This window comes from Furipterus horrens, unplaced genomic scaffold (genome assembly GCF_987537825.1).
Source record: "Furipterus horrens unplaced genomic scaffold, mFurHor1.1.pri manual_scaffold_42, whole genome shotgun sequence".
NCBI classification, from domain to species: domain Eukaryota; kingdom Metazoa; phylum Chordata; class Mammalia; order Chiroptera; family Furipteridae; genus Furipterus; species Furipterus horrens.
The window spans coordinates 26,347-36,876 of record NW_028327212.1 but is presented as its reverse complement, the minus strand read 5'-3'; the positions used below and the strand labels follow the sequence as shown (position 1 = coordinate 36,876).

General features: G+C 40.9%; 1 protein-coding gene across 1 annotated transcript; it reads right to left on the bottom strand.

Moving 5' to 3' along the window:
- Positions 1-377: 377 nt before the first annotated feature.
- LOC149990003 (nucleoporin NUP42-like) lies at positions 378-10,002 on the bottom strand. Its single transcript, XM_090265714.1, has 7 exons — positions 9,861-10,002; positions 8,356-8,437; positions 6,803-6,897; positions 3,283-3,359; positions 2,436-2,522; positions 1,614-1,701; positions 378-966 (listed from the first exon to the last, which is right to left on the bottom strand). The coding sequence occupies exons 1-7, from the start codon at positions 10,000-10,002 to the stop codon at positions 398-400; spliced, it is 1,140 nt and encodes a 379-aa protein (XP_090121840.1). The 3' UTR covers positions 378-397.
- Between the last annotated feature and the right edge of the window lie 528 nt (positions 10,003-10,530).

Genomic DNA, 10,530 nt, shown 5'->3' with positions numbered 1-10,530 from the left:
GCCGTGGGTGCCTGGAGCGCCCGCCAGGACTGCGGGTGGAGGCACCCAAACGAGGCGCCCGCCCGCCGGCCACGGGCTGGGAAGCCTCTGTGCCGCTGTGTGGTGGGGTGCATTTGTGTAAGGATAAAGTAAATGTTTTTGGCACCCCTGCTTCTTGTCCCTCCCCCTGCGCCAGGGAGTAGGTGTGTTAAAAATAATTATTAAACTTTAGGCCACAGGAAAAAAAAAATAGTCAAGCTCAAGAAAAAATGATGGATTTCAAACTCCTCAGTTTATTATTGAAAGCTCTATTCCTTATAAATAAATATGTATATATGATACACATGTGTATGTATCTGCTTTTATATGAACCACTCAAAATAATTTCATAAGTCATTCTTTATTTAAAATTGTTCTTTCAGATATTCAGAAATTCCACAGGTGGGGGCTTCACTGGAATTTTCCCCAGAGTAAATTTCTTGGACTGAAACTGCTCTCGTTCTTCTGCCGTTAGTTGATGCTTGGGCGTGAATAATTCATTAACTGTTGTCGTGCTACCATTTGAGACAGGGACAGAGGTAGATGGGCTGCTGTTTCCAAAACTGTCACTGAATGACTTGGAACAAGTAGTGTCAGGTTGGGAGCCTGGATCTCCAACGCCAGCCACCGACCTGCCATTTGTGAAGGCTGGGGCCCCCGCAGCTCCAGCAGGGCCTGCTGCCGTGGGAGCTGGGAAGCCTGGAGCCCCGGGCGCGCCAGAACCTGCAGCTGCTGGGGTTTTGAACGATAACGAAGCAGCAGATGTGATTTCAGGTTTCCCAAATCCAGGCACCGGAGTAGAAGTAGTGACGGCAGGACCGGGAAAGGGAACAGCTCCAAATGCTGGCGTGTTCCCGAACACAGAAGGGCTTCCAGAAGGGGCACTGGCAAATCCAGAGCTTGTTTTAAAACTAAAATTTTGAGCATTATCACTCATGCTGTTATTCACTGGAAAACCTACAAATAAACCAGAAAAAGAAAAAAAAACCTATTACAGTCAGAAATGTGGCCATGTTAATCCCCACTTTTTCCCCCCTCATTTTCCCCTTATTCCCGCCATGTTTGGATGTTGGAAAGAGATTACAAGGGAGAAAAGTAAAAACGAGAAGCTAGAGCAAACCCACTGTCTTCCTGCTACACTGACCTCACTTGCCCCGTGATTTACCTTCACTCAATGAGGCGGCTTTGAAAAGCCTCAGGGATTAGCGAGCGCTCTTACACTTCTGGCTTGTGCACGCCCCGCCCCCCATCTCACTGGAGCTGTCACTTGCGGAGGACACTATGCTGTTATACAGTGACAAGAAAGTCCTCAAAGGTGCTGCTACCACAGCTATAAAAGTCTTGAAAAGCCACTCCTAAAATATACTTCTAAAGCTTGAGCCATAGGGCCTTTCAGAGAACAGCCCAGCCCATTCTGGCCCCCCTTTCACTAAGGCTTGATGAATCAAATTCTCTCAAGCTCCATTATGGAAGGCGGTCGAATCTGCAAGGCTGACTTAAAATGGTGCTTAACATCCCTTCAGGTTTTGCAACTTGAAACCTATAAAACCCTGTTTTTCCAAATCAGTGAAGTCCTGCATTACTTTATCACTTACCTGGGCATCCAAATGCTGCTGTTTGCCTACTCCCAGATCCAGATGTAGAGGGTGCTGGATTTAGTCCATTCTCAGTATCAGCAGAGAGCTATAAGAAAGGGCACATAATAAAGTACCTGCTGAAAAATTCTCAAGTACCTTTCTATATATGTACTTCAGAGCCAAATTAAAAATTTAAAGTATGTACTTAAAAACGTGACATGTTTAACATAGAAAAATGCCCACAATAGGAATACAGACAGAAAAAAGTACACCAGCCTCAGAGATTAAGAGTTAATGGCTGATGAATTACGGTTTTAATTTTAGTTATGCTTTTAAATTTTTCCTAGCCCTGGCTAGTGTGGCTCAGTGGATTGAGTGCCGGCCTGAAAACCAAATGGTCGCCGGTTCGATTCCTGGTCAGGGCACGTGCCTGGATTGTGGGCCACATCCCCGGGTAGGGGCATTGTAAGAGGCAACTGACCAATCTCTCTCTTGCACATTGATGTTCCTCTCCCTTCCCCTCTTGCTAAAAAAAGTAAACAAAACCTTTAAAATTTTTTGTTTTCTAAATTTCAATGAATACATACTAAAATGAGAAAAATAATTTTTAATAACACATTTCAGTATCTATAGGCCGACCTACATGTTTTCTTAAAGATTTTATTTATTTTCTTTTAGAGAGAGAGGAACGGAGGGAGAAAGAGAGGGAGAGAAACATCCATACCAGCCAGGGCTTGACAGAAAATTTTAAGTCCGCTTTCCAAATTGAAAGTAAAATTCTTGCAAAAAAAGCAATACATAAGGAAGACACTTCCCTTCAGCAAACTTTCAGGTACTCACCAAAGCTGTTTTAGGTGATGTGTTTAGACTTTTCAGTTCATTTACCCTGTCCCTCCACCGATTTCTTAACCGTTGGGTGAAATTTAGCTGGAGAGAGAAGACAGAAAAATAATGAGTCAATATCGAGTGTTTATTTTCATCTCTCAAACAACTTCACATCTTTGTCAAAATTACAGAAAGTTTATGAAACATTTTTACGGGCCATCGCTTGTAAAGTTCGCATTGACCCGCCCCTGTTTGCCAAAGATATTCCAGATCTAGTCCCCTCTGCCAGTTCTCCAGCTCCTTGAATCACCCGGTTCAGAAGCACAAGTACCTGGCGGCACACAGTTAGTTGTATTTGGGTGGGAGAAGAGCGTGTGTGCCAGTTAGAACGCATGATCATGACTGTAGACAACAACAAAAGAGTTTGTCATTTCCTTTAGCACAAACTTCCTCAAGCTGAGCTTTTTAATTTTTGATATTTGACATGTGAGAATGTTAATCTATAGAATCGACTTCTTTGTTCAACTTTTTTTTTCTAACATTCATCACAGTGTCTGCACCTAAGAGATGCTCTGTAAGTGTTTGCCAACTGATGAAAGGGTTTGATTTCCGGGACCGATTGTTGGGAGAGTTCGTAATGAAATAGTGACATTCCTAGTTACTACGGTCAAAGTATATTATCACCATTTTGGATAACCAATCAATTTCCAATGAAGTAATTTAGAAAATAAAAATAGCCTTGTCTTGAAAATAACTGTAGCCCTCACCCACTTTACCAAAACAAGCAAGCCTCTAAATATGGAGAAGATAGTAATTCACAGCTAATCTGTTATTGAGGTAGATGAATAGGAAACAAACTTACATAATGATGTAAGTTGTTGCTGGTTAAGCAGTTATGGTATTCAAGTCTCAGCTCCTCTGGTGGAATGTCAGTGAAACCTGAAGGGAGAAATCAATTGGAATCTTTAAAATAAATGCCAATATTTTTGATAGAATAGTAAAGCTAAAGGGGCGAGACAAGAAAGTGCACTAATGTTGATATTAGAAAATTTTCATAATCATAAGGAAAAAATTAGAATAAAATGTAGTTGGTTATTATCTTTGAAGGGGAAATTCTTTTTCTACATATAAATGGAGAGGAAGAACTAACAGAAAAAGAAAGTTGACTACATATACATTCAAATTTCTATGTAGAAAAATACTCTCTATGTCAAACTATAATAAGCAAAGTTAAAACGCAGATGATAAGCTGGGAAAACCAGAATGGCGACATGACAGGAGAAGAACTAATGTTAACATATTAAGAGTTCTTACAAATCACTGAGAAGAATAAGTTAATATGAGCAAAAACAACAAACAGCCAACTCACAAAAATTTCAAATAGCCAATAAATAAATGAAGTAAAAAAGTGCAATTTAAAAATACAACTGAAAATTAAGATAAAAGCCTTTACTTATCAGACTGGCAAAAATTAAAAGTGAATATTATTTACTGGCTTTAAGAATTTGGCGAAGCTCGGTGGGACTGAGCATTGGCCTGCGAACCAAGTGTTGCTGGTTGGATTCCCACTCAGGACACATGACTAGGTTGCACGTCAGGTCCCCAGTTGGGGGCGCGAGTGAGAGGCAAGCACACAGTGATGTTTCTCTCCCTCTCTTTCTCCAAAAGTAAATAAACAAACAAACAAAGAAATAATTAAAAAAAAAAAAAAAAAAAAGAATTTGGTTAAGTGGCTCTGACCAGCGTGGCTCAGCTTGTCGGGCATTGTCCCACAGAGTGAAAGGTCGCCAGTTCGATTCCCAATCGGGGAACATGCCTGGACTACAGGCCTGGTCCCCAGTTGGGGCATGTGTGAGAGGCAGCCAATTGATATTTCTCTCACACATTGATGTTTCCCTCTTCTATCCGCCCACCCCCCCAAAAAATCAATACAAGAAATCTTTTAATAAAATAAAAGAAAAAATGTGGTGAAGTGGACAGTCTCCTAAACTGCCATTGAGGGGACTAAAAATGTACAACTCTTACAGGAGGAAAATTGTCATTAAGCATCAATTGCCACAGAAATGTTCACACCTTCTGATCTTAATAGCATTGCTAGGATTTAACCTCAGGAAATAATCAGATGCATTGAGTCTGTTGCAATATACCGCCTGGGTGTAGTAGAGGACGAAAACCTGTTCTCGCACAGATATGTAGCTGGAAAAGAATGATGTTAACGGCCTTTTCAGATAGTTTGGAATATTCTTCTTTGACGTCACACCAGAACTTGACAGGTGGTAGTTTCTAAAAGTTTAGCTCCAATGTCGACTCAAACTTTTTGTACTATCACATTCAATTCACTGGATAATTTTGCACTTCGAATGGACTTTTTAGGTATGTATAATTTTGCAACGTTACAGATTAAATATTTGGAAAATACTGGTTCACTGAGTTATCGAGAACTCCCAAACACGGCCAAATGGTCTTTTACAATATCAAAATATTCATATTTGTTAATGTCACTATCCATCTCATCAGAAGAGACTTTATGTATCGAGAAGTTATCAAGCTCACATGAGAAAAAAATTTCTCCATCATCTAATATTCACTTGAAAGCTTGCATTTTATCATTGTCAGTTGTTCTCTATGAAGTAACGGGCTCCCTTCATTTATTTTTAAAGAAAACGTCACCAAATACTTAAGTCAAAATAACCGTAGTTGCCACTTATTCTTTCATTAGCCATTGTTCTGTGGGGGAAAAAAGTGGCTGGTTCAGCTCCCAAGTCAAACGAGCACACCAGGACTTTCCCTTCCAATACCCATCACACTTGAGTTCATGCGGCAGAAACAACTTTGTGTGTGCTTCCCATTTGGTCACACAGTATAGTAAAAAAGGTTTGCACTCAAAGGTCAGGAGCTAATAAAATTAAAAACTTCTACCATTTCATTTCGGACATAATCTTAAGCCAAAAGGAACATTAACCTTTTTCATTGACTACTGTTAGACTTTGTGACTACGGTTTATTGTTTCTAGCTTGATTTACACTAAGATATAAGGGGCTTTACTCATCGATTTTTTTGCTTCAACTGTGCAAATGTCAACACAGTGAAAATGGCAACTCGTGCATTAGGATTATTATGAAAAGATTTTTGAACTCGTACAGCTCCTGCAAGGGGCTCAGGAACAGGGTTGCCAAATTGAGCAAATAATAATACAGGATGCCCAGTTCAATTTGAATTTCAGACACACACACTTGTAGTATAAATATGTCACCAATGTTACATGGGTTATTCATATGCTAAAACATTATTCTTTGTTTACCTAAAATTGAAGCTTCACTGGGCACCCCATATTTTATCCGGCAACCCAACCAACATAGGGATCTACGTCCCACACTTGGGAGGAACTGCTTTAGGGCATTCGACAGGCATTAGGTTCAATGCTGAACTGATTTGACAAGGCTAATACGTCTTTATTTTCTTTACAGAAAAATCACCAGCTGGAGTTCTCTTATTTCCTTGTTTTACTTATTGTCTCCTTCCCTCAAGAACATAAGCGTCATAAGGGAGGGATCTTGCCTATCTTGCTCACCAACATATCCCCAGCACTTACAATAGGGCCTGGCACTAAAGAAATTCGGTGAGGATCTGTTGAATGAGTACCGAAGCAACTGAGGAGCGGTGTGATGCAAATGCTTGCAGAGAATGAGCAGGCAGAGCTGAGACAGAGTACAGATGCCAGAGTTCTGAGGGAGTGCAAGGACTGTCATCCGCTAGGAGCCTGCTATTCACTCAGGACCAGCCAGGTGGGCTTAGCAGTGTGGCAGTTTAGGTTGCAGCCCAGAAGGAGCTTTAGAAACTCTAGACAAAAGGAAATGGGAAGGGAAGGAGTAATTCTACAGAAGTGTTATCCCTGCAGCCCAGCTAAAGCTCCTGACCTTCAAACATTATCTCCAGGATAGGCCTTCACATGCTTTATGAAAAACAACTACCCTTAAAAGGAAAGACAGGGAAGAAAGAGCAAGCAGAATCAGACAGCTAAGGCCTTCGTGGCAGGCAGGATATGACTCTTCTATTCACCGCAGGCAGCCAAGAGGTTCTGAAGGGGTACCTATGGAGAGCCAAGAGAGTAGAGCCTCTGCTTGGGCTTACAGAATTAGAACTGTGGTGGGTCCTGATGTTACTATTTTCTCATGAGAACCACATATCTTAAAAGAACTATACCTTTCAACCTCAATCTCCGAATCATGAAGTTCTGCTGCAATGCTCAGGCACTTTAAAGAATGTCCAACCTCTCCTAACTACAGCTAAGTTCGTGGTTCATTTTTTTATTTGGCAGGGTCTCGCTTTTAGAGAATGAGAGTTGTAAAACGTAGTTTAAAAATGTACAATTTCTCAGTTACCTGAAACGCTAGATACGTTTCCCCCTGGTGAATAAACGGAGAACGGCCACTGACCAGAGGACTCCCAAACGGCCACATCTTTTCCCATTTCGTCCCTGACAAAGAAAAAGAAAATAGTTTTCATCTGCTTATTAAAATTTATCTTTTTCTCATTTTCAATGATTGAAATGTTAAATTGTAGTAAATATATAATTTTAGGTTTCTCGTTATGTTTTCTCAAGTGTCCTTTAAAGCAGAAGTTACAGAACTATAAACTACATTTCATGTGATAGATACAATATTAAAGAAGTTCATAATTTTGCTTTTGCAGTACACGGAACCATTCGCTAATTCATTTCATTGAGAACAACTGTGTCATACATATATTAAAGAACTAAGATATAATAAAATACACAACACAACTTTAATGGTTTTTGTTCATTACCATCCACATCAATGAGTATTTAACTGGGAAAGACAGGAAGCACTCCGTAATACAGAAACATCACATTTTTAGAGAACATTTTGTCTAATTCTCACATTTTGCAAACGGGTGAAGAGACCCACAGCCATGCAGTTCATTGGTTGGCAAAGCTGTGGATAGTATCTGCTCTAAACTAAATCCCCTCCTATGCCGTCCAGAATGCTATGATTAATAAAATCACAGATACTACAGAGAATCTATACTCAATTTAGGGTTTCTGTAACATCAAATATAGGAAGAACGGGTTCATTTGTTTCTTTTCTTCTTTTGAAACGTCAGTAGTATATGGTACATGGCTCAAAATGTTTACTACTGACCGACTTCTAATTTATGGAAGTAAAAGACCAACAAATACCTATATTGATGTTCTGTCCTAGAAGCCAGGAGCCGAGGGAAGTTACAGAGAGCCAGGCACCGTTTTGGTACCAGTCACAAATTCTACTACAGATGTTCTCGAGAAATGATAAGGAATTTACTCTACAATAACGAAGGGAACCAAATGAAACCAATTTGAATGAGGCAAATGAAGTAAAAGTTTTAGAAAGAAAAATAGGAGATGATATGTGACCTCTAAGATCACAAGTTGCTTTAAATTACCTCATCCTTTTTAAAGGTCTCATAACTTACAACAGATTTAATTAAGCAGGACTACCTTACAAAGCTATTCACAATACAGCGTTATCAACACAGTGGAAAAAGCACACTGAGCTCTGAGAAGACACTGTACTGATACGGAAAGATGACGCATTTTTAAGCGAAATAAGATCTAGTATGATATGTATTACACCCATTATATTACGTGTATATATGCGCGCAAAACGTGGTTACCTCTGAGGGATAGGATCACGGGTACTTTCTGCTCATTCCGATTTTTAGGTAATGTATTACTTCTTTTCGAAAAGCAAGCGAATGGGTAACTTTTCTGAGGGCTTTCACTTACAGGAATTCGTTTTCGTCTTTCGGTGCGTAAGAGCTGGGTGAAGAAGCAAATGGGTTCTGAGGTGCTCCAAATGCCCCGTTCCCGTCAGTTGAAGCTCCGGAATCGGAAGAACCGGAAGATGACTTCCCTTGCTCTCGGCTGCCCGCGCACCCTGTAGATTGGGACAAGCTGGATGCTTTGATACTACTGGAGTATCTCTGGCTCGTGGCATTGCGCCCACGTCTGGCACGACCTGGAACAAACAATAAAACAAAACAATTTTACCGGCAATTCATCTTTTAAACCTCTGAAAACATCATTATATTTTGCTTATTCCATACAGACATTATGCAAAGATCCAGCACTTCCACTTACGGAAAGTCACAAAAACTCTTCATTCTGACTTACATAGTTCAGTGTAATATCAACAGATCGCATAATGGCCTAACTGCATTTCTGTTTAACAAGATTGAGGGGACTGTTAGCTCTAGAAAAATAATGATGTGTTGCTAAGTTCAGCTGACATAGGCTTATTAAGTGAATAACTGCTTGATGGCGGAGTGGATGGAAGGCATATATCCTAAATCATGAATTCCTTCAGGATCAAAAGCTCTCTTTCTCAGTCTTGGCTTTCCCACTGGGCCCGATATAGTAATAACCTCTGAAAGATGGGGAGTGTATGAAAAAGTCTGTTGAGCATAAACAATTAGATTCCACCTTCTGTCCTTGAATAGATGCTGAAATCTATTTCAGTCTTCCCTTTCGGAAAACTCATACGCATGGATCTTTCAGGGGGAGATTATAAAGGGAATTCACATGTGAATAATGCATTTGAGTTTCTCTATTACGAGCATATTACTAATGTTTCATAACCACCAAAATGAGCCAACAAGACTATCCTTTCTGTCTCCGGTTATCACTTGAACTGTCTCAACTACTCATCATTTTCTAGTGGGGTCTAAGATAATTCACCTTGTTTCTCACTGAATTGGAGATATTCCATTAAGTGTAATAACAAGTGGAGTGATGGGAAATATACTCCTTATGAAAACTGATCTCCCAACTCTAAAACTACTTACTAAAACCAAAGAGAAAAGGCAGCAGATAGCTGAACCAGATCCCTCAAGTAGGGATTAATGGCATTCTCTTATTCTAAAGCTTTAAATCCGTTGGGGAATGACACAGCTGAAGAAATTCAAGTCATCTTTTGAAGACAGCTTTGGACCTTCACACTTATTAGTGCCAGAAGCATTCACTTGCTGCAGGTAGCTAAATAACTGTTTCTTTGACACAGTTCATTACACATTTTCCCTCAATTAACCTATCCACTCTTCGCTTATTTTCTAATCACTACATTTAGAGAGTCTCCACAGAATGTCAACTATGACATCCCGTGGTTAGTGGAAGTCCATTCACATTTACGCGACCCCGAGCCCTCATTTTTGGTTTGGGATATTTCATTAGACCTATTGTGGTAATGCACACAGACTGTCCTCAAGAAGAGGCAACAGGTGTGAAAGCCACGATGCGACTATCCCAAGGCTGAAAGGGCGGGAGAGTGCGTCGGGGGGAGCCAGCATCCTGCGACACCTTTCAGGACGAAGTTCCAATTCTAAGAAAAGAAAAATACATCTTACCTTTGAAGTCTTGTGTTGTATTGTGTTTTCGTGTCTTACCTTTCTTCGAAGACAGCGCTTTTCGCACCATCCGTAACTGATTTAATGAAATATTCTGAACCCTTCGGAAAGGGCTTAGGCCCGGGGAGCAAGTCGACGTGCCCTTCCACGCCCCGTTCCCTCGGCGCCCAGAGGTCTTCATTGGGTATCCTATCCTCCCAATTTTACCCCAAATTTTAGGAACATGTGCGTCTGAGCAATGGCTCTGTACGCTTTTACTATATTTCCAAAGAAGTTCGCGACTTCCCCAGAATTAGGAGCCCTGACTCGGACCCTGGTTGCTAGCCTCTCCCTGGAAGCAACGTTGAGTAAAAATTATATTTGAGTCAAGGGCCAAAAAAACAACTACTCATAGGAGTGTACAAAAGCAAGGCGGCGTCTGGGTCGCCCTACAGCAAGTCTCCCAACCACTGCCACTCACAGACACTGTAGCTTTGACACGTTAAGTTCTACCTGAAACTCGTTGCTTGGCAACACCAGAACCAAGCCCCTTCTGCCTTTGTTCGCTCATCAGACACCAGCCCAGCGCCTCACACGCAGGAGAAAATGGCAGAAGGAGACCGTGGGCTGGGCTGTGCCCAGCCCCTTTCGGGACGCCCATTAACTACTGGCTTTCTTGACAGGGAAACAAATCCAAATCAACTCACTGTCCACTGAGCAGATAAATGTC

Bases quoted from the DNA above. Each gene is read 5' to 3' on its own strand.
- LOC149990003 (XM_090265714.1), bottom strand. From the start codon at position 10,002: ATGAAGACCTCTGGGCGCCGAGGGAACGGGGCGTGGAAGGGCACGTCG. The intron at 3,360-6,802 runs GTAACTGAGAAA...TTCTCCCTTCAG, and splicing joins AAACGTATCTAGCGTTTCAG to GTTTCACTGACATTCCACCA. The intron at 967-1,613 runs GTAAGTGATAAA...TAGGTTTTCCAG, and splicing joins AGCAGCATTTGGATGCCCAG to TGAATAACAGCATGAGTGAT.